Source organism: Pygocentrus nattereri, chromosome 27 (assembly GCF_015220715.1).
Source record: "Pygocentrus nattereri isolate fPygNat1 chromosome 27, fPygNat1.pri, whole genome shotgun sequence".
Lineage (NCBI taxonomy): Eukaryota > Metazoa > Chordata > Actinopteri > Characiformes > Serrasalmidae > Pygocentrus > Pygocentrus nattereri.
The window spans coordinates 13,450,171-13,475,112 of record NC_051237.1 but is presented as its reverse complement, the minus strand read 5'-3'; the positions used below and the strand labels follow the sequence as shown (position 1 = coordinate 13,475,112).

At 37.3% G+C, this 24,942-nt stretch overlaps 1 protein-coding gene across 1 annotated transcript in view; it reads left to right on the top strand.

Moving 5' to 3' along the window:
* Positions 1-328: 328 nt before the first annotated feature.
* The window catches only part of myo15aa (myosin XVAa), a 52,180-nt gene continuing 27,566 nt past the window's right edge, over positions 329-24,942 (top strand). The window contains exons 1-11 of the mRNA XM_037535531.1: positions 329-419; positions 14,796-14,878; positions 15,033-15,096; positions 15,214-15,323; positions 15,437-15,511; positions 16,013-16,103; positions 18,352-18,455; positions 19,051-19,114; positions 19,259-19,372; positions 19,615-19,776; positions 19,889-20,002. Coding sequence (XP_037391428.1) covers positions 14,796-14,878; positions 15,033-15,096; positions 15,214-15,323; positions 15,437-15,511; positions 16,013-16,103; positions 18,352-18,455; positions 19,051-19,114; positions 19,259-19,372; positions 19,615-19,776; positions 19,889-20,002 — 981 coding nt within the window. The 5' untranslated portion in view covers positions 329-419. The remainder of the gene's footprint in view (positions 420-14,795; positions 14,879-15,032; positions 15,097-15,213; positions 15,324-15,436; positions 15,512-16,012; positions 16,104-18,351; positions 18,456-19,050; positions 19,115-19,258; positions 19,373-19,614; positions 19,777-19,888; positions 20,003-24,942) is intronic.

The window sequence follows — 24,942 nt, the reverse complement described above, 5'->3', positions numbered from 1 at the left end:
CAGCCTGCTAACCTGTGTTTATCCGGTTAGTTGTGGTTTCTGAGAGAGAGGCGTTTACAGGCCGGGCTCGGTGACCTAATAGACTCTCCTTTACGCTCGCAAGATGCCAACTGTTGCCTTTCAGCATTCATCTGAAACCCAGAGCTGCTGCTTCTATTCAGCAGCGAAAACCAGAATAATAGAAACCATTAAAAATGCATGTGGAGACACTCGGGCTGTACTACACAGCGGGCAAGTGCGGCATGGGGCGTTATCAAAACTCTGGCCGACCCACTGTGGTGCTGAAGGCCTCATGAGGTCCTGTGGAATTAGGTTAAAGCCGTACAGTCTCTGAATGATGAGCGAAATGGAGAGACTTTGTTTTGGAATAACCTGAGGAGCTTCCACTCCCAAAGTTCTTTGTGTGAGAAGCAGTGAAGGTAAGGGGGCTCGTTCCTGTAACTGCTGGCTCGAACCTGATAGCTACCTGACGCTGGAGCCATATGGCGGGATATGTGGGTGTGAGCTGTAGCGAGGCCTCCGTAGCTTCAGCTAAACGCTACAGCAGGAAAAATCTGAAAACAAGACATTTTGATTTTGAACATATTTCTGTTGGAATTATATAAATATGATTAAAAGTATGACAATGTGTTCCCTCGCAAATGGATCGGAAAACTTTTGCGAGGGAACGCAAAGTCGTTCAGTTTTCCCCATTTCAATGGCTCTGTGAAACTGTATTTATTTCATTTTAAATATTTGCAACCATTGCAATATTATTGGCTGTGTGTCCTCCTGAATCCCAGAAAAATTGAAGGTTGAGAATTTGAATAATATTAGGATAAAATAAGTCTATTGGCTGGAAAAAAAAATGTTAGAGTGATTGTTTTTTCAAAAACAAAAACTTTTTGTTTTTTATGGAATGTCCTTTATAGTGGACAACAGGACGTTGGATGGTTATTATGTTGATGTCATTTTTATTGTTGTTTCATGTACTGTACCACACCAAAACATCCCTGCAACATCAGCAACGACTTCAAAAACCTCATCATCATCCTTCAAAGTCCTGATCTTCAATGTACTGCTCAAAGTAAATCCAGGGCGCCCAGTCAGTACAACTCTGAGTGCCATTTAGCAGCAATCTGTTTCGTGATAGGGGTGAATTTTATGTATGAATGGAAAGGGAATTAATTTTTTTAATGTTTTAATTTTTAAATATACAATTGTGTATCATTTTCTAATAAATTAGGAAATAAAGCTCAGATCCCGCGCTTAAATGCCTGCATGGACTTTTCAGTCGTCCATTTAGCAGTAAGAGTAATACTAAAAATACTTGCGGTACAAAAAAATAAAGGCCAAAAAGAAAAACATAGATACAGTAATATCACTATAATGGATTTAACTGCTCAGCTTACATGTTGCTTCTAACCCGAAGAGGCTTGTGATCATCCTTTAATTTCTGTTACACCATGAATATCATAATTGCATATTTTTCAACTACTTACCTCTCTTGCTCCCATAAAATGTGGTTCCTGAAAAGGCAGAAGTCCTGTTGCGAATGACACACCCTAACATGTGATATATGATTGAAGGCCAGGATGTCCACCATAGCTTATATGGTTTTTTAAATATTCTTTTATTTATATATATATATATATATATATATATATATATATATATATATATATATATATATATATTTTACTTTCACTCCACTACATTTCGAAGTCAAATATCTTACTTTTTACTCCACTACATTTTAAGAAATCTGTCATTCCTTTTGGTTTCTGTGTGTATAAAAACGTAACATTTCAAAACAAAAGAAGTGCAAAGCAAGAGCACCAATGATAGAACTAACCTAACCTGTAAAAAGACCACAATATAGAAATATGTACACATATGCAGTCAAGACTGGCGTGTTTCTTTTTTTCTGAATTTATACAAACACTTTCATTTTATAGTAAATTAGTTTGGGTTAGTTTATGTTTATGAATAGAGGCCTACAGATCAACACAGTAAAGGAAAATGTATTTGTGATCCTGAGTTTAAAGCCAGTTTTTATTCAACTTGGAACTAATTTACTAATTTAATCTTAAACTGAAACTTTGCTTGTTTGTAAAAGTGATTTCAGAGCCACTCAGTTCTCCCTGATGGAAACTGTTTACCTTCAGTGTTTTGTGCTTATGATCATTTTAATAGACGTCAGCGTCACTAATTAATGACGTTCTATTAAAAGACTGGTTTACCAAGAGAGACACTGGAGGATTTTCACCTGAAATGAGTTCATGAAGCGAGTCTTGTTATAAAAATGATAACAGGACATCAGAGCCAGAATTACTCTTTTAGTACTTTTACTTTATACTTAAGTACATTTGAAGCTAAATACTTTTGTACTTTTACTCAAGTTGAGGTCTAGAGTAAGGACTTCTACTTTTACTGGAGTAATATTTTACCTTGGGTATCTCTACTTTAACTCAAGTACATGATTTGTGTACTTCGTCCACCTCTGATATATATATATATATATATATATATATATATATATATATATATATATATATATATATATATATATGTATATATATATCATACAACATTGTGTGTGTGTGTGTGCTTTTTAAAAAAAATATTTACTAAAAACACATTTTGAAATTCATAACATTTTTCATATCATTTTATGACTTTCTAGACTGTAGGTCTGGATCTTTCAGTAACATATCACATAGTGGTTATAGTAGATTATAGCACATGTCAGTATATGGTTTAATTCAGTATACTTGACATTTCTCAATTTCTAAAGCTTAAATCTATCTTAGGGGCAAGATAAATATGGTTTAACATATAAAGAAAGGTCTGCATTTGGAAGCAGCCATCAACAAAAACAAAAACATTATGCTAAAACTCATCATTTCCCATATTTTATGATTCTCAAAGAAGGCCACAGTATTAAAAAGTGCCTTTGGTGCATTTTAAGTGCAGTTTATATAATGCATTATAAACTGAAGGTATCATTTGATGATACATTAACTTTACAGTCTCTACTGTCTTTATTTTAGCTGATTAATTCATTATGCTATGTTGTTGAAATCTCATACACACTGCAGTCATAGTAGCCAGCCTGTACAGTATTGCAATTTAAGGAGCTTTGCTGCCACCTGCTGCAAAATAGATGTTCCTCTGCTGAAGGCAAGCTTTATAGTTAAATGAACAATTTACTGACAGACGCAATATACAGTGGCCTCAAAAAGCATTTGGAAACTTGTGTGCTTAAAAATGTGAGAAGCTCATTCTGTTAGAAAAAATAAAAACAAAAAAGTAAAGGCATTTATTTTAAACAGACCAAGAATGTACTAGTATTTTTTCAAAAGTTACCGTTTGAGCAGTATCTTTGTAGACTTTTGCTGGTCTGTATCTGGGATGTCTTTTGTACGCGTCTGAGTTCATGATCCCATCAAGAAAAGTTCACCGACACCACTGTAAGAAAAACTTCCCAGACTTTGACGTTTCCTCCTCTGTGCTTTGCAGTACTCTTAGTGCAGTCTGGTTGGCATCCACCTCCAGCCAATCTCCACACAAAGCACCTAATGTTCGTTTAATGAGGTGCTAAAAGTGTTTTTTTTTCATGATATTATTTTGGTAAACATCTAAGAAATAACCTACACATTAACAGTGGTTGTCCAAATACTTTCTGGGGGCACTGTATGTTCAGATCACGGCTGATGCCTACATAAGAGGTGTCTTCATACTTACTGTTGTCTAACAAACAATTGATAACTTGGAAAATCATTTCAGAGGGTCTCTGTCTCACAGGAACCAACTGAAACTGCCTCGTATCTCTCTTTACTGTTCTAGCCACCTGTAGTCTAGTCCTCTTTTCAATGTGAGAATGATGAAAGGTAATTGGGTACAGATTGTCATGTTCTCCAATCAGCCATTAGCCAACAATAGAACTGATGACGTGGTTTGTAGGTAGACGGACATAAATTGCTTCAAAAATAAGGATGCGAATCATTTGTTTAGAAACTCAATCTGAGCCTGTTTGTTTATAATGGATGCTTGCTTTGCCTGTGACTACTTAGAAGCATTATATAACTCTGTGCTTTCTGTAGATGAATTGTGTAAATCAATAATAAAATCTGCAAGCATTGTAAAGCAAGCATTATTCTACCCAGGCTTTTTATAAAAGCTTTACTCAGGCTTTTGATACTCCTGCATTCAGGGAAGGTGAATGTAAGTGTGTAGGCAGAGGGTTTTCTGACCCACACAATGAATCATCTCGTTCATTAACAAAGAAAGAGTAATGGTCTAATATATTTTCCTAGACAAATCATTGTGGGTGGACAGTGCAGGGACCTACCTTGTGTGAATATTCCTCCAGCTTTAGCCATAGGCCTAGTTCATTAACAGGTGCTGTAGCCGTGCTTTGTGGAGTTCTCTGAGAGAAATTGAACTTTAGACGCGATTAAATATTGATGATCATCTAAGGTAAGCCTTTAGCAAGAGCTGGACGAGATTCATATCAGAGTTGAGCGCTGTGGTTTCTATGGTTTCATTTGAGAATTTGTTTTGTTGTTACAGAATACAAAGACAATGAATATGGATATGTAATGGTAATTGAATTAACCTGCTGTGACATCAATATACACATTTAAAACATTTTACATCTAAATTGTGTTTGTATTTGCTTTTGTGACTGAAAACCTGTAATGGCTCCACGCACAGTAGGGAAGTCTATTTAATTTTGCTCTGGAAAGTGATTCCTCAAAGAGAAAATAGGTAAAAAGATAGAAATATACGGTAAAGAAAGCAAATGTTATCATAATATTGCTTTGTAAAATCCTGGTGCTATTTATAAAGAATGGCTAAATTTAAAACTTCACTGGAAATAAATGTACACAGTTTCCCCTGAACTACCCTAAATGTAGTCAATCAAGTTTGTTCTTTAGTTTTGCAGTGGAAGAAAAAGCTTTTATGTGCCATTTGCTTCTATTGCTTTCTAGCAGAGCAACTCTATTAGGCTGTGGGGAAACTGTGTTAGTACACCTTTAAGGGTGGGAATTGGAATCATTTAGCATAATATGAGCATTTGATAGCATTTGCACTGTGGATAAATGGATGTTACAGTATTGCAAATGTTTTAAACCAGCACAATGTATTACAATGGGTTAAAGACATACAGTGCTTCATAATATGAACAATGCAACAGAAGTTTTCATATAACATAATCTCCACATATATGTACCAACAATTAATACTGTTATTTTATTAGTAATCATCAACTATTGAAAACTAACTAGCAAATAAGTGAAGCGATTAGTTTTATAATGCATTATAAACCTTTTTTCCACAATGTATGTTGTTGAAGATGGGCATTTCACATAAAAGTAATATCCATGCTATATTATGACCAGTAACACCTTTATTAGAGAAATAAGAATGTATGTTACATTATACTTATTATTGTAACTATTATCTGTTATTCTTTTTAAAACTTGTTTTATCCAGATTTGTTACAAATGGATAGGAATGAAACTCTCCATATTATGGTTTACATAATGTATTACACGTATTACATAATGTATTACAAATGTTTGGTTTTAAAAAAAGCACACGTCCTCACTGTTACGTGGACACCTTGAAATTTAAGACGGAGCTCCCCTGTGCCACTTGACTGAAACCCTACACAGCAGTTGGCCTGGGTGAATAGCAAGGTCTAGATTTAAGCTAAGTTCATTTAGGGTTTGCAGTGTACAATACTGTCTCATCAGGACTGCTTTAGATGATTTTTTTATCAGAACTTTTAAATGATCTGAGCAGTGCATGTCATGCATTGTAGTTTTTTAATTTTAGTTGCTGCTAACAAATTGTAACTTCCACTTACCTGCAAAATAGCACAATCATCTGTAGCTGAACTGATATGCGCAATTAAAGTAATTCAAATACACTGTATCTGAAAATCTAGCTTAGAGTCTTCCTATGGTGGAAATGAAAGGAGTTCATATATTTGTTTACAGGCCTATAGGCTTATAAAAACTTGTACATAATTCATATCATGTACATTTTCATTGGATTACACTACACCTAGTGGTAGATCATCATAATAATAGATAATGTACATTAATAATTTTTAGATTGAAACATTAATCTACTAAAGAAAGTTTGTTTTTTTGCACTCCTAGCAGTGTTAGTTGGAGTTAATTGTTGCAGTATTGTTCCAACATCTGGCAACAAATTTTCACTTCAACAAAGAATGACTTTACAGTAGATATATTTAGAACTTTTCCAATGAATATTTCATAATTTCTTAGTAAACTCAATAGAAACAACCCATTAAGAATTGATACCTGCCAGCGTCATGAACTCGTGGAATATTAACAAGTCATCAATACGTTAACATGAATCCCACAACTGAACATATAAAAATAACCATTTCAGCTAGAGTGCAACAATGGAAAACAATTTTTTTTCAAAAATATTTTAATGTCAACTTAATGTATAAAATCAATAGCACAGGCACCTTTTCTAATTATATTACACAGTAAAGTTAAGTTTTATTATAATTCTGCAGAGCGAACTATATGTTTAAATGTTCATGTCATGTTCATATATTGATCATCATTACCACTGACAGTTCTAATATAATTGCCATTTTCAAATTTCCAAATTTGCCAAAGTTTCTCTAATACATAAAGATTTTCAGCTGTGCTTTGGTTCTTATTAAAGTATTTTACAGCATTAATACAGCATAATTTAAAACTGTAGGCATATGTAAAGGTTTTGATCAATGACTTTTGTGATATTCCAATATATCAATGTTGCAATGCAAAACACAAAAACAGGGAAAAACATAAAAAACAGGATTCTGTGTGCAAGAAACACATCAAACATACATACAGAAGTACTTCTGAAAACCGTTTTTAACTTACCTTCTCCGCTGAACATCAAATTCCTCTTTAGATTCCAACAGACTTTTTTCTTCTCTTTGGAAATGTTTCTCAGACAGTTTAGTAACAGCTCAGCCAACTTGCATAATTTATACAGGAATGAGCCAAAGAGATAATGTTACTCTAAGTCAGTGTAGTCGATACATTTAAGGTGCCCTTTGCAACTATAACAGGGAGCTCTCGCATACTTTCAGACACATGCTTCCAGACTTTTGCAAGGACAGTGTCTGAGAGTCACTGAGGACAAATACGTAACCGGAGCATTTTTGCTTAGACAAAAGGCAAAGGGCTGCAGCACATGACAAAAGGGATGCTGACATTTATGGATACCTGACGTAGATTACAAAGAGTCTCTTGTCTCTGGGAAATCTTATGCCAAAATCAACTCAAGAGCCAAGGGAGAGAATCTATTGGACATTTCTTACATGAAGAATATAACAATGGAAGGTAGAGTTCTAAACGACTATTTTTCATGAAGGAAATATTCTTCGTATTTGGAATTGTAATCAGGAAAGATGCAGTAGAATAGATAAATGGCACACTTCTCTTGTGCGAGATGATAAAAATTCATTTTGCACAGTTGTGGATCTGTACTCCAAATGAAATATTTAGCTAATGTATGAGTATGTTGTCACTGACCAGTCATTTCTGAGATTTCTGATATAGACTAGCATGAATTTTATGAAGGTATAAAATGCCACCAAAGAAAGGTGATAAAGCAGCAGCTAAGAAGGGTGACAAAGGGAAGGCAGAGGAACCAAAAGAGGATACAAAAGGAGGAAAAAATGAGAAGAAAGGGGGAAAAGGGGCCAAAGAGCAGCCTGCAAAAGGCAAAGGAAAGGAGGACCCTAAGAAAGGAAAGGGCAAAGGCAAGCAAGCTGTTACCAGTGAATCTGAAGAGGGCTCAGATGCAGAGCACTTACAGAGTGAACTTGAAGACAGTGAGACAGTAGATGAAGAAGAGCTGCTAAGTGAGGATGAAGGAGGTAAAGGGAGAGGGAAAGGAAAAGCTGCACTCAAAGGAGCTTCTAAGGCTATGGCAGTGAAGGCTGCAGCAAAGCCAAGGCGCGGCCAAGCAGTGGAAGAAGGGGTTGATCCAAAAACTGGTAAGCGTGCCAACATTAAGGCTGCATCCAAAGTTGTGGCAGGATTTAAACCTGAAGAGAAAAAGCCTCAAATACAACTGGGTAAAATGAAAGACATTAACATTAAAGGGGCATCACAGGTTCTCGGTGGTCTGGCTGGAAAATCTTCACCTTTTTCGGTGCCAGCCCCAAAACAACCTAAAAGAGGTCTAAAAAGTACATCTAGACTTTTCATGCGACTGTCAAAGAAGAAAAAAGATACTACACCCAAGGCATTACAAAGCCCATCTAAGTTGTTTGCAGGGTTTGGTAAGCCTAAAGCAGAAGATCTAAAGAATACATCTAAATTCATGTCAGGTTTTTTAGGTGGTGGAAAAAATAAAAATGAGAAGAAAGAAGAAGGTGGAAAATCTGTTTTATTGCTCAATATTGGTGGGAAAACAGGAAAAACTGCTGCTGCAACCTCTGGTTTAGGGGGCAAATTCAAAGGATTTTTTGGTAAAAAGAATACTGGCGTGGCAAAATTCAAGAATAAAGGATGGATTCTAGGTAAAATTTCAGGTGCAACTAATTGGCTGACTCGTAAATTTTTAACATCCAAAACATCTCGGGGAAGGCTTGGTCGTTCTGTTCGTTATCGCAGGTCAGACATGGAAAGATGCAATGGCTATCAAAATGGAGGATATGAATATGATGAGGAGTTTAGCTATGAGGAGGATGATTATGAACAGAGAAGCTATGGAAGGAATAACCCAAGAGGGCGATATTTGGGCAGGGATTATGATGGATATGGTCATGGACATTTCAGAGGGCCACACCAGTATGACTATGATGAAGAGTATTATGATTACCCTGAAGATGAATATGCCTTCTATGGTGAGGAGAATAATTACTATGATCCCCTTTACAAAGATGAATTTGACTATTATGATGAGGACTACTATGATGAATATGATGAAAGACAACCATATGACTATTATGACGATGGAATGTACTACTATGATTACAGACAGCAGGGAATGGATGAATATGGTTACTTTGATTATGGTGCAGAATATTATGATGAATTTGGTTATCCAATTGAAGATGAACATTGGTACTATGGGAATACAGAACACTACAACTATGGTTTTTACCCAGAAGAGATTGATTATTATGGCAATCAACAAGGGTTTTATGGTCATCCAGAAGGGTTGCAAGATGCCTATATGATGTACTCTGGTTACCCAAATCCATACAGTCAAAATTTATACAGCTACAGTGGAGATGCCACATCAGTTTACCTTGATCCACTTTTGGGTGGTACCCAGCCAAATGTGTATGTAATGGAGGACATAATGGAACAAACTGAGCCTTCAGAACTTTATGGGAATGAATATGCACATCTAGCAATGGAAAGCACACTAACTGAAGATCCATTCCGGGTCCCGAGACCACAGATTAAATTGTTTGGGAAAGACAAACTTGAAATTACAAATCCACCATCTCCTCATATTGCCCTAAATGATTTTGAACTGATGACAGACATGCAACATGAAATTCAGCCAACTTTTCCTCAAACTATGGGATTTACTCAGCATACTCCACAGACTGTAACTGTGCAAGGACCACTGTCCCACACAGCAACTCCTATGTTTATCCACCAAGCACCAGCACCATTTCCTGCAGTACAAACTGGTAGTCCAATTTTCATCCAGTCACCTCAGCTGCCTTCATCTCCAGTACTTCAATCAAAGCCTCCCTTCCCCCTTAATGTGCCAGCATCACCCACGCCAAGTAGACACTCTTTTGGACCACACATGCCACTCTCAATACCACCATCCCCTGTTCTGTCTGCAAGGAGATTCGACCCAAACCTTGGTGTTCAAGTTTCCCCTCACTTTGTCTCTTCAGATCCCATGTTTCAGAGACTTGAATTTCCAGCTGAGGTTATGCAAGCAACACCAATGAGACGAAGTCCACTTCCCTCACCACAGCTGTCTATTAGACAAGGCCATATTTCACCAGGTCGAACTAGCCCTCTGTCTTACCAAAGATTTGATGTTCAACCAGAGGATATTGGTCCAGGATTTTCACCAAGGCAGCCAAGAAGAATGTTTGGCCCACCTTCGTACAATAATAATGCACAGCAACCACTTTCTCCTCTTCAAAGGAGAAAATTTAGCCCCCCATCTTCCCCACTACTCTCGAGGCGAGGGCAATCTCCTTCTGCTACTTTGATGGAAAAGTCTCCCATCCCCCAAAGAAAACCATTTTTGTCTCGAGCACAGTCTCCTCATGCAATAGGAAGAGAAAGTCCACTAACTTCACCACGTGGCTCAATGAGAAGGAGAAGTCCACCATCATCTCCAAGAGTCAACCTGCGGCAAAGCATCCATTCAGCTCCTCCCCCAAGTTCTTTCAGACCAATTGGTGGGAAAAACAGGAATGACTCTTTCATATCAACAAGATCAGTTGCTTGTTCACCTCAGCCTTCTTTAAGGAGAAGGAGTCCTCCATTATCTCCAAGAATGGGTCCTCAAACAGGACCTCAGAGTTCTCCTTATCCTCCACACAGAGCCTCATCTCCCATCCAAAGAACGGGATCTCCAAGACCATTGTCGCCTTCTGCTTCTAGATCTCAGCGACCTCTGTCCCCTACCCCATCAAGACTTTCTGGTAGAATCCAGCAAGACTCACAAAATCTACCAAGCCATTCATCCACTCGCAGATTCAGAGGCTTTGGCCGAAACAAAGTACCTATGGGTACTGTTAAACCGTCCCCTGTCAATCCAGTTTTCCGAAGAAGAAGCCGTCAAGATGCTCCCCTAATGCAGAATGTCGCTCCATTCAGATCCTCCATTCATAATGGAACAGTGGGTTCAGGACCAGTGAGTCGAAGCACAACCACCTCTCCTGTTATGTTAACAAGACAAGGTTCTAGAGTAACAGGATTCAGAGACTCAAAAAGATATTTCCCACCAGGAACTCCAAATGCACAGAGAGGTTTTCGTAGACCTGTTGGGAGAGGTCGTCCTGTTGTAAGAGTACCAATAAATCCTGTTCCAGTGAGGCAGTCAATAAGGGGGGCAAGTCATCCTGTTGTAATGAATGGACAAGCACCTTTCCCACAACACATTTCAATAAATAGCCAAGCACCTTTCCCACAACAATTTTCAATAAAACAGCCAGCACCACCATCACCACAACCTTCCCTCAGGCATATACCAAATCCAGCTCTTTCACCTCAGCTATCAACAAGACCAAGTTCACCTCAGCTGTCAATGAGACCTGGATCGCCTCAGCTTCCAGTAAGACCAGGCACACCTCACCTCCCAATGAGAGCAGCTTCACCTCACCGCCAAGCAACACCTGGCTCACCAGTAGTGGTACACTCTCCATCACCTGGGAATCTCTCATCTCCTGTATTAACAAATGCTTTGCATAATCAAGCCATTAATCGTTCCTCCCTCAGATCTCCATTTATACCTGGTCTTCAGCCTCAGGAGGTGACATCTTTTGGTCAGACAGTTGAGCTAGGTCCCTCTCCTCTCTTATCAAATGCTTTACAGAATCCAAATCTCTCCACTGCTTCTTATAATTCACCTCTTCAGAGATTTAAGTCTGTTCAGTCTCCACTCCACATGCCGCAGATCAATCAGGGTGCAATTCAGTCTTCTTCTCCAGTTTTGACGAACGCAATGCAGAACCCACAGCTTCGTAATGCTGTATATAGTTCACCCCTGCAGCAACCTGTATCTCCCCATTCTGGAGTGACACCACCACACGTTCAGACTATTGATCAAAGCTCTCTAATGTTGAGTAATGCTCTACAAAATCCTTATCTTCGCAATGCTTCATTCAGCTCACCCTTACAAAGAATTTCATCTCCACATCCAATGACAGCACAGCAGGACACTCAGAGAAATATGCCGTCTTCTTCAGTTCTTGCAAGTGCATTGCAGAATCCTCATCTGCGAAATGCCTCATATACGTCACCACTTCAAAGAAATGTATACACTCCAATGGTGACACAACCTAATGAACAAGCAGTGCAAGTTTCACCATCTTTATTGTCCAGTGCACTACAGAACCCTCATTTACGTAATGCCTCATATACTTCTCCTTTACAGAGAAGTCCTACACCTTTTCGTCAAGCACAAGGACCTTCTATTTTATCTAGTGCATTGAAGAATCCAAACATCCAGGGTGCTTCTTTTCGACTACCTGATGGGTCAATAATATCTAGAAGCTCAGGGAGTGAATTGGAGAACACTACCCCATCTCTTTTGTCAAATGCTTTGCAAAACCCAGGTCTCCGTAAAGCAGCTTACAGGTTGCCAGATGGTACAATCAAACTTAGAAATGAAGTGGAACAGCCAGCTTCATCTCCTTCCCTGTTATCCAATGCCCTTCAAAATGCCAATGTTCGAAAAGCATCTTACAGACTCCCTGAAGGATCTGTTTTGTCACGAAGCTCTGAACAAGTAAATGAAACAAAACCATTTTCACCTTTCTTAGGAAATGCTCTGCAGAATCCCAACCTTCGTAAAGCTTCTTACAGACTCCCAGATGGAACTCTCCTATCTCAAAATCAAAAGACAGGACTGTCTCCCTCCCCTGTTCTGTCAAATGCTCTTCAGAACACAAGCCTCCGAATGGCTTCTTACAGACTTCCTGATGGAACACTTTTAACCAAGAGCTCTGAACAGGAAGCTGAACAAAATATTACATCCCATTTGTCAAGTGCTTTGCAAAATGCAAATCTTCGCAGTGCTTCTTATCGACTGCCCAATACCTCAGGCCTGTTCAAAAACCCCAACAAAAAAGAACAAACCTCAGTGCTGTCAAGTGCACTTCAGAACCAAAATCTTCGTAAGGCCTCCTACAGACTGCCAGATGGATCAATCATGGCTAGGGGTAAAACAGCTGAAAGTGGTCAACCCTCTTCACCATTTCTGGGAAAAGCACTGAAGAATACTAATTTACATAAAGCCTCCTTTAAGTTGTCCACAACTTTCGGGAGTTCTCCAGAGGACCCAAGGTATGCAGTGGTGACACCTCAGGTTCAGGGTCAACCTGGTGAACACTGGGCACAAATCCAAACAATAGATCTTCATGAGCCAGATGATGTCTGGTCTTCAGAAAGAGTCCTTCCACATCATACTGTGCAGAACCTCACAAAATGGTCCATGTACAGGGATGAAGAATTGGTGGATTTTGTCATTCCTGTGTATCCTGGGCAAGAGGCTGATGGTACTGAGCCTGAGTGGTTACCAGACAGGGAGGGTGAACCTCAAGGGCACTGGTATGATAAGGTACAGCTAATATTTTGGACATAAGTCACTATTAGTTCTGCAGTGCCTTCATGATTTTAACTGCTATGTTTTAGTATATTTGGTATATTTGTTAAAATACTTTATGCCATAAGATTGTTTTCACAGTAGGTCAGTCCATAACAATTCTCACAGTTGGGGGTTGCGTGATTACAGTAGAAAGTGTTTTGCAGAGGTAAGATCATCAAGAAAAAAATAATTCTGTACTAAAACAGAGGATCGGATAAAATGTTATGGGGTCCTATTTTTGTTACCATAGTGCAAGAGAAAAAAGTCCATGTAAAATTACAGCAGTCACACAGAATGTGGCTTAGACTCTAGCCTGCTTTCAGACCGTGCAATTGTAAAATAATTAGATTAGAATGTCATGGCAGCACAGCATAAGTACCCACCTTACTCACATGCCCACAAGGACCATGAGGCCATAGGGCGTCCCATGTCTCACTTTAATGCCCAAAACCATGTTCACGACAGCCCTCTTAGCGTGTCCTTTAGTAAAGACTTTATAGATGCAGACTTAGTTGCGGCCTCTAACCCCTATAACCCAGAGACTCAGACAAAGACGCATCAGAGTGGAGAGATTTGTTTACAACAACCTGACCACCGTGGTGGAGGAACAAATATTTAAGTGTTAAAATACATTTGCTTTTTAATTTTGACATGTTCTTGAGCTTCATAGTAGCAGTCTGGATTGAGCCACTGTAGGAAGGAAAATTAACTTTTAAAAAAAAAAATTGATTGATAAAATAATTTTGCTAAGGCACTTGAATAGTCTGTACGTTGCATGATTCCACTTTTAAATGTAGTGCTCTCAAGATCTCTTGCCCTATACATTCACACATTGTTGATGTGACTAAAATGCGGAATTGAGGGAGAACTGCAGGGTTTAGAGGGTCAAGCCTATTTTCATAATGGCAAGTATTGCTCCCATTGTAGGATATCGATGTATTTCATTAGTTCTATATGATCATGAAAAAACAGTTTGTGTCAGCACAGAGTATTTCTGGTTACCAAAGTAAAAACTGGGCAAAAATGGTAAGAAAATTTGCTTGCACCCAACACTCAGTACTGCACTTGCACTTCCACTTCCACAAAAATAGACTTGTAAGACCAGATCTAATCACTGAAGAATTTGGATTTGAGGCAGAAACTTATTAGATCTGGGCTATGCAAGAAGACTCATAACATTTTGAAGCAAAATGTCTTTACAGGTCACTATGTAAATGTTAGGTAACATTCACAGAATGCTATGTGCAGCCATATTAGCTAACTCAGTGTTCTTTACTCCCAAGTTTGGTGCTTCTTCTGTTCCCACACAGCTGACTCAGTTCATGAAACTTTTAATGAGTTAAAGCAGATGTTTTTGGACATTTATGGATATTGTAATTTTTTAAACTTTAATTATTTTTTTTGTTATGTCTGGCTACTGCTTTTATTTGTGTCATCAATATATGTGTATTAACCTGGGTATGTAGATGTTCTCAATCCGAAGTCTGCCAACAATGTTGTACCGAGAGCGAGCTGAGGAGGATGGGATTGAGGATATGACACAACTGGAGTAAGAATTTATTTAATCTCACAGATCTTACCTTACCTGATGAAATAAAATAATTTTGTTATATTTACAACTTTAGAGTCTGTTTGTTTGTTTGTCAAGAGCTCTTTCAGCTGCCTATGCACTATTTTGAATATGGCCAAACTTACTTTTCCAGGGAGCTTCATGAAGCAGCTGTTTTACTCAACCTGAGGAAAAGGTTTGAACGAGAATTGATTTATGTGAGTAAAATTTTAAGAATTTTCACATAATACTTCTTGTAAGACTATTTTATTGTACATTGGTTAAATGTATGATTATGTTGATATATTAATAGTGTTTGTATGCTTTCATTCTAGACATATATTGGAAGTATTTTGGTAGCTGTGAATCCCTACAAGATGTACAATATTTATGGAACAGACATGGTGCTGCAACACAAAGGGCATGCCCTGGGTGAAAATCCTCCGTAAGCTCAGAGAACTTCATGTTTTTCATTTTTCTATAAAGTTTTGTTTAGAGGCAGTGGGTATATTACCTAAATTCATGGTTTTATTAACTTAATAAACTTTTCGTTTTCAGGCATTTATTTGCTATAGGAAATGCTGCTTACACAAAAATGATGGATGCCAAACAGAACCAGTGCATTATTATCAGGTATATTTACATTTAAATATTCCTATTAGAGTATTATTAGAGTTACTCGTTGCCTTTTTTTGAATGAAATTGGGAGGAATCAAAGCCCTCGGTCCATTATTCTATTGTGTAATCTTTTAAGCAGTTTAGCTGATCAGTGTCAATACTGTCTGACAGCTGATCACCTGGAACACTTTAAACCTCTCTCTGAAGGAGATACTTGTAAGGAAAGACTGCTGGTGTCTGGCCTAGGACTGCACCATCAGATCACATCTCTGTGAAATGCACCCACTCTCGTCTCGGAGAAGCTGGCACGATACACACATTCCAGCATTCGATTTCACTTCTGTCTAATGACCAGACACCATGCTCATTACTTAAGTGCAAAGCAAAGGAGGTGGAACTCGATTCTTCACATGCCAAGTCCCTGTGCCAGTTTACCTAATTGTGGTGTTAAGCTGATAATTGGGGGGTTATGGCCACCATTTGGTGCAAGTGTAAAATGTGCTTATTGTCTTTCAGTGGGGAGAGTGGTGCTGGTAAAACTGAAGCCACAAAGCTGGTCCTGCGCTATTTAGCTGCTATACATCACAAGCGCAACATAACACAGCAGGTATAGTCCAATAAGCTGCACTTATTTTATTGTACTGCACTGTATATTGTAGTTTATTGTATTGTATCTTATTGTTATTGTATTGCATTGAATGGCACAGAGTTCTGCGTTCAACTCTGTTTCTTTTTCTCTGGTGTCTGCAGTGACATTTTGTTTCTAGCAGTATCTGAGCTCAGGACTGTCTTTTCTCTAACCTATTGGTAACTAGCAAAGATACTTTCTCTAGATTGACAAAGCACTTCTTGTAAGTCGCTCTGGATAAGAGCGCCTGCTAAATGCTGTAAATGTAAATGTAAATGTAGCTAGTTTATAGTGGTTTGCTTGTACAGCACTCAGGCATATGATGTACTTTGATGTAACAAGTGTTTTTTGTATTTTCCTTTCATGAATTCATGACCAGATTGAGGTACTGTCTTTTTGGTGTTTGGCATGTCTGTGTACACAGTGACAAGTACTGCATGTTTTAGAAAGTGCTTGCATCTTGTGTTTTATTGTCTGCAAATTATTTGTATATATACCTAAATTAATCTATGTGACATTTATGCACCCTTTCTTCTTCCATAATTGCTTGCCTTCTATAGAATACGCAATTATGGAAGTTTCATTAAGACAATTCGATATAAAAGAGTCTGTTATACAGTGGAGCATTCTATCAAATTTTAAAGTACCATATTGCCAAATTTAAAAATGTAAAAGTTAAAACTATGATCGCTCAGTAAAAAGGTTTTTTTTAAATCTTAGCTACTCACAAAAATTGTTATAATCTGTTTAAACCCAATGCTTTAATTGAGATAGTAATAAACTAAATATATGCAAACTCATTATTTGTAAGGTACCTTGGGAGGTGGCTGTCCCAAATCCTAAATTTCTACTTGTGAAAATAAAACTTTACATTTTTTATTTTGTTTTATTTAAAAATTAAGTTAAAAAAGCTAGATTTATTGTGAGTTTAATATTTAAATAAAAGTTTATTCAAAAATACTGTCCCTTAATTTAGCCACACTTCTGCATTTTGCAGCAGGAAGTGAAACTGCATCCCTGTTCCTCATGGCCACATGGTGAGCTTTTAGATTCAATTGTTTTGAACACAGTCCTGTGGAAACTTTGTCTTTTCTGAAATCCTGTAAAGCTGCTTTGTGACAACATCCGTTGTAAAAAGCGCTATACAAATAAATTTGATTTGATGATTTGATTTGATTTGATGTAAATGTGCCCCAATGTCTGAAAATCAGTCTGTAACTTTATGTAACTGTAACATTTTCACTGCTGAAGCACATTTTCTGCAATTAAGTCAACCTTTTTTGTGTTTTAATAAAAATATGAAATTTTATTATATATATTATTATGTGTGTACTGCTGTTCAAAGCTGTTAGCTAGTCATGGACTGGCAAACATTTTTGAGTTTTGCTCAAAGTTAACTATAGTTATCACTACCAAAACAAAAGTTTCAGTAGTGTTATGATTGTTTTTTAGAGGAATGTTGGAATTTTCCATTATTTGTATTAATAATAAAATAATAAAATAAACATAATTAAGGTATAGGGTCACGCAAAGCAAAATCTTTTTTGTCTAAATTCTAAGTCAGGTAAAAATCTGAAATTTTAATTAACTCAATTTGGTAGAATACTCCATATATTATAGTATAATAGGTTTCAGTTGTGGTAGACGTGATGAATTCCACATGTCCAATATGACTGCATGAAAGTAGTAGCAACATCCCTCTTCAAACACTGCTTCAATCCAGATGTTGTTTGACATATTGAGTAAATGGTCCAATAGAGATGAAAAATGTCAAAATATTTTTAGACAATTTCTAACAGCTCTTCACCTACCTAGAAAAAAGCTAGGCTACAGTTTGGAATAAGAACCACTGTGAATGAAGAACCTTTGGTTTAACCTTTGGTTTGATTCTGTGTTCCAACATTGAAGATCTATAGCTATAGTAGGCCATCCATTGATGCAGAAAGTGTGGCAGTTGTTTAGTCTGTAGGGTTGCTTGGCAATGCTGTCTGCCTGGCAATGTTGCTTGGCAATGCTGTCTGGTAGTTTGGAAAGATGTGGACAAGTTTTATCTTCTTAAATGGAAAACATTTGAAAAAATTAGAGACATAAAAAAGTGATGTGTAGGTTGTTGCTTCAAACAAAGTCTTTATTGTGACACAGCCTTTATTTTGACAGAGGGCATTGGACATGAACATGAACTTTTTTGCATTCATCACTGCTGACATTACTGTGATTAAATCTACAGATTCTTGAAGCAGCTCCACTCTTAGAATCTTTTGGAAATGCCAAAACCGTCAGGAATGATAACTCAAGTCGCTTTGGGAAATACATAGAGATATTTCTGGAAGAGTAAGTATCAAGACACCCTGTCTTAAGTAACCTTTTGAAAGGTTGAGAATGAACAGATTAATTATTATATGTGTTGGGCCTATGTGCTTAACTTGATTGTTGGCCAAAATGTTCAAGAGTAATAGTTTTTTATTATTTTATTATTTTATTACTGCATATTAGTCAAAATTGCTCACTGTGGTAGTGATGATAACCAGACATCTGAGGAGTTTATTGTCTCTAAAAGCTCTTTCACATAAAGTTGTTATATAAAATGGTTACGAATATGCTGCCTGAAGCCTGAGACATTGTTTTATGATAGTTTTGAGATTCACAGCTGTTTTACCAATATCAGTATTACCTCTAAAAATCCTCAGGAGTTGATTTACTGATTGTTTTGTGTAATAAATAAGAAATGTGCTGCACTGCATTGTAGATATCATGACCCCTAGTTTCTATCACCGCTACTGTAAAGAATTCCAAAATGTCAACTTTCTCTATTATGTATCATTTTTACATTCAAACCACTCAGAATGACGTTGTTTACGCCTCCTCAGTTGAATTATGCGTGGACTATGAAATTCCACTTTAATTCTCTGTATTATATTTCCTACAGGGGTGTGATCAGTGGTGCCATAACTTCACAGTATCTACTTGAAAAGTCAAGGATAGTGTTTCAGGTGATCTTTGGAATTCTTTTTATTCTAAATGTGTTACTTCAGTTACATTCTTAATTTGACTGCTTGCATGTAGTTTGCAATTATGTTTGAATAAAAAAACAATAATAAACTGGATATTTTTTGCATATATCAATTTTTTTACAGGCCAAATACGAAAGAAACTACCACATTTTTTATGAGATGCTTGCAGGCCTTCCTTCACAGCAAAAACAATCCTTGTACCTCCAAGAAGCAGAGACCTACTATTACCTCAATCAAGTGAGATTAAAAATGTATCTGTTACAGTCTACAGTGTTTATGGACAACCTGATTTATTAGTTTATTAGTATAAATATTATAAATACACATTTAACTCAAATACACAATAAACACATTTTTTTAATACATAAATATAATATAAAAATGACTTATTTATGTTTTTTCATTTTATCACATGATCATACAAGGAAAGAAACTGATATGTTGTCTGTTTTTTTTACTCACCTGTTATTGCTGGTCAGGGTGGGGACTGTGAGATCATTGGTAAGAGTGATGGGGAAGACTTCCGCAGGCTCCTCAGTGCCATGGAGATCCTGCACTTCAATGTTGATGATCAGAATGGCATTTTCAGGGTCTTGTCCTCCATCCTCCACCTGGGAAATGTCTTCTTTGAGAGATATGAGGTAGGCTACATTATTATACTCCTGTCTGTCTAATACTAAAATATAATAATCCTTTTTGTTCATTGAAAGTACCAAGAATAAATGGGAATGTTGTCTGTTTTTGAACATGCAGACAGACTCTCAGGAGATGGCATCAGTGGTGAGTGCTCAGGAAATCAGAGTGGTGGCGGAGCTCTTGCAGATTTCTCCTGAGGCTCTGCAGAAATCAATCACCTTCAAAGTGACGGTAGGACATAGTGATGTGTGCTGCAAACACTCCTTCAGTGGATCCTTATTTAGCAGTCTTTAGATTTTGCATGTTGCCTTTGCTCCTCAAAACTAACGCGGTTTGTTGTCATTGCATTGTGTGCTTTCTCTAATCTTCTCTTCTTACTTCTCTTCCTCATCTTCTCTTTTTACATTATTAAAATTACTCTGGTTCATGTCTTTTACTTACTTTTTCTTAAAGGTGCATTCCAGCCTAAAACTATAATTGAATGTGTGTATTTTTATATGGTGCAGTATTCTGTAGTACAGCATTGCACCCATCAGCATCATTGGTCTGACAGAATTCACAGTTTTGCATGGTTTCCTGTTTTCGTCCATCAGTGTTCTACCCCTACGCTCAACATGCATTACACAAATACATCACCCAACCACTGGGAATCCCAATGGCGTTTAACAAATATATAGCCACTGATCTAGAAGCTCATAAATACATCTGTGGTGCTAGCTAGCATACGTGATATAGCACGAGCCTCAGTTGGCTGTTAAACTTTTTTCTTGTTCAAGGAATAATTGTTTTGTGTTTGTTTGTGGTTCAAGTTTCATCAGTGATAGAGAAGCTCAAGGTATTTGTTTCCTGCAACAATCAATAGGGTGAAATATGAAACAGCTGAAGAATTGTGGTAACGTATTTCTCATCTGGAATTTATGAATGTACAGTTAGGTTTAGAAATAAAATAGTTTGCCATCTGCTAATATTGCCAAAGACATTTCCATAGTGAACTGGGATAGCTTCTTGTTTCTGTTCTGACTATAGATTAAGCAGATTATGTTCAGCAAGTAAATGTTGCCTATTGTGCATGTATTTAAGCTTAAAAAAATGTTAAATGACTGTATCTTCCACTTTCACTGGCAGACATTCCAGGTATTTTCCAGTAATATACAAACTACATAGAATGACAACATGCTCTTAAAAGTGTACTGACTCTAAAGGACAACTTAGCATTGCGGTTAGTAGACCTTGGATGAACTCCAATCTACTGTCATGGCCCTGTGCCAAGTACCAGCACTTAAGTCAGTTTTGCTTAGTCTGTTTCTTTGATGGTCCTTCGAAACATGATCCATAGTACACAACTAGCACGGTTCAATTTGTCTTGCAGAGAGCATGGACAGTGAAACAAAGAAAACGTCAAATGGTGCATATACAAGCTTGAAATAACCTCAGATAGAATAACATGGCAAGTTTATCTGGGCAGCAGGACACGGTGCTATGGAGACCACTGTAACCTAATCAGGGGATACCCTGGACAGGAGCAGTCAGGGAGGTATATAGGCAAGCTAGCCAGTGAGACAGTCCTTCAGAACAGCCAGGCCTCATTCAGGTCTGCTGGGAGGTCTGCTGCAGCATTAACCCTGCTCTTGCAAATGCATCACAGTCAGACTATTGATAGTAAATAGGACTTTTGACAGTGTAGGAAATTTTCACTGTAAAGAATTTAAAACGGTAATGCTGCTGCAATGCAGCACCACACACTACAATGTTGGTGTCACTGCTGTGATAACAATGATCCAGCACCCAAATGAGATCTTGTCAGTGGTGTTCCTATAGTGGTAAAGACCGGTGAATTGTGAAGCTGCAGAAGGGCTACAGTCAATAATTGTATGCCTACAGAGTAGAGCCTGAGCGATATGTAAGTTGGTCGATTATATTGATCCATATTGGCATCCCATGGCTTTATCAGTAAAGGTGAAAATATCCATTATGAAGTGATAATTTGAGACTTTTTTAATGTGTCATTGGCATGATTCAAACTTACTATTGAATGATTACTTCAAACAATAGGACACAATCTGCCAAGTACTTTTCTTAATATTGTTTAAGACTGTGAGTTTATGTTGTTTGGGTTTAAGAAAGGTGATAATTGAGAACTGACAATCATATCAGTCAGCTGTTGGAGTATAACATTAAAGAATATAAATATTAAATGATATTGGCTGAAGTTGATGATTATCTGCATACTTAGCCCCCTAAAATCAATATCTGCCACAATGTTTTCATATCGGTTGGGCCATAATACAAAGTGCACATATATTGTAATATATACAATAATAAAATGGCTAGTGACTGTTAGAGCCTAATAAACTGCCAACTCAGTATATACAGTTGTATGCAAATCTTGGGCATCCCTGCTCAAATGACAAGCTTTATTGAAAAAAGTACGCATCCTCTACAGAGAACAAACTTCTACAAGTTTAAATTAACGATTACTGTTTATTTTCAGAATCGAATAAGTTGGAAAAAAATAAATAAAATCTAAAATGTGGCCTGTGCAAAATAAATTATTAAAAATTGTGCACGAACATTTGCAGTAAAAAAAAACATATTTTTGCTTGTTCTCTGTAGAGGATGTGTTAACTTATTTTCACATAGAAAATCAAAAGAACATGAAATTGACCGGTTGTTCAAACTTTTGCTTATGACTTCATATAATTGGACACAACATACATAATTGTTGGAATAAATATTATTTTCTCCTGAAAGAATCTCCATCATTACAAAAAACATACACTAAAGGGAATCTGTGTTTTTTTGATCGTTCAGTAGTTAGTGCCATACAAATTTTACGCATGCATGAAAAGGCCAATAATAATTGATGTACTTCAGTAGTCCTTATCATCACTTTCCAGTTCACAGTGCAATATTGAGGGATGGTTTTTAGTGTGTGTTACTCTTGCAGTTTGCTGTGCTGGCATTTGTTGTATAATTAATTATCCCAGCTCAATACAAGCCATAATACAGTAACATTACTCTGTCATATCATGTATCATTGCTGCCCCAAAAAAACATGTTAAAAAAAACATCTCCATTTTTGTCGCTTTTTTTTTTTACATTATTTGAAAATGGCAGCTGTCCTTTACATTGTGTGAAAATTTCGTAATAAATGGACCAACAGGAATGCTCCAAAATGACACAGAATAAAATCTCTTTACATTAACTTAGAATTTAAGTTAAGATCATGTTTGCCTTCTCTTGTAAAGTTAGTGATTTGGAGATGCATGTTTTTCTTTAGACGGCGACAATATGCCAAACAATGCACTTAGCTTACTCTTTAGTTGCTCCCCGTTCAAATTGATGATAGATGTGTTTATCCAGTTTTCTCTGCCATTGAACAGTTATGCCAGTTTTTCTCTGCATAATATTTTGAAGAAGTTACCAGCTTAGTAATCAATCTTCATTTTGTCCTTTTTTCCAAAGGTTCTTCACAGATCATAGGTGATGAATTAGATTCCTTGCTCTAAGTGGACTCCAGCAGCTTTTTGCATTGTCATCTTTTCTCTTGTCATTTCCTATTGTGTCCTTTTTTGTTTAAAAAAAACACTTTTATATGGTGCTGTGATCGGTATCTGGTTTCAGGCTAGTCATTGTCTCAGCGAGTCCTGCTCAGAGCCAGAGCTTGTCAATGTTCACTGTGTCCTGGCCATGCTGAAATGTGCTAAGCCGTTTAGACTACAACTCACCTTGGTTGCTAGTGCGACACCATTGGGGGCCGTGCAATACTATTTAGGCAGTACTGCTAATTAGAAGAACATGTCTTCTCAGTGTAACAAGAGAGGGCTATATCCAAGGTCATTAACCATTGTCCAATCACAAAAGGTAGAGCGCTCGTGCTGTAGGGCTTTTCTTATCTGTTGAAACCCGTAAGACCCGGCTTTTAGTCAATGACTTTGAAGTTGCATCTACTTTAGAAGCAGCCATGCTCTAGTTGAGTGAAGCCAGGTCAGTTCTCAAGGTGTAAGAACAGCTTGGTAAACCTGTCTGAACATCCTTGATGCTATCAGTTGAAGAGGATTAACGCTGTCCCTTCACAAAAGTACAGGCTGTGTTTACATCTCTTAACCCTGAGGGCTAGTTTTCACAGAAGTCTGTATCAGTTGCACTTGCTGTTGATAGGGTGCCTCATCGACTTCTAATCTGCTCTTTGGGATGATGTCGCTAAAATGCAGCCTCTATAGCTATAAAGGTGACAAGCCCTTTTGTAGAAGAGATTATTTTTTTAGTCCTGTATAGACCCACATAACAATCTTCTGTTGTTCTGTTATCTGAGTGCAGCAGCTGTCTTTTACATCATGATTTGATAAAGTTTTATGATGAAGGGACAACTAGAAATGATCTGAAATTACACCAACTACATGTATGTAATATTCAAGAATGAAACTGAATATGCTTTGCTTTCAACCGAGTTGTCATTGCACATCGAACATGTAAATATTCCTATTATCAATGGCGCACATGACTTAAAGTCAATTGAATTTTAAATCAGATCAGAGCAATTGGTTCAATTTGCCCAAATGATTTGAATGAATGTCATGCACAACTTTTAAAGGATACACTTAAAATGGTCAGATGTCTTGCTTAGCTGTCTTATTTCCTAGCTGTTGATAAATTATGACACATATTATATTTATGGTAATTCCTTAAAACATTATTAGCCTAGAGATTTGTGCAGCACTTTTCAAATATGAGGCATTTAGATTTTAAAGTTGCACTACTACATTACTCAGTCACGCGACAAGAAACACACACTAAAAGATTGTATGTATCTGCTGCTGCGAGTCACCCTGAAATGCCTAAAATGATCACTTAAAAGTCTGAGCTGTCAGTTTTGAGTTTTTCAGACCACATCATATGTCTTTTTTGTGACACGCACGGTCTAAATGAAGGCCTGGCTTGATGTTCAGGCGTCAAATACAAAAGATACTAATGGCAATAGTAGACTGTTCACTTCTTCAGAGGACATGCTCTTCACCAGGTTTTGAAGGAGTTCTCTTTGATTGTTCTTTCAACGCAGCCAGTTATCTGATTCATGTGCTCAGGGATGGGGTCCGAAGCATGACCAACATTGCAAAATTTTATTTTGCACTTTGCATGCAATTAGACATTTCCCTAAATCCCCTGAATCC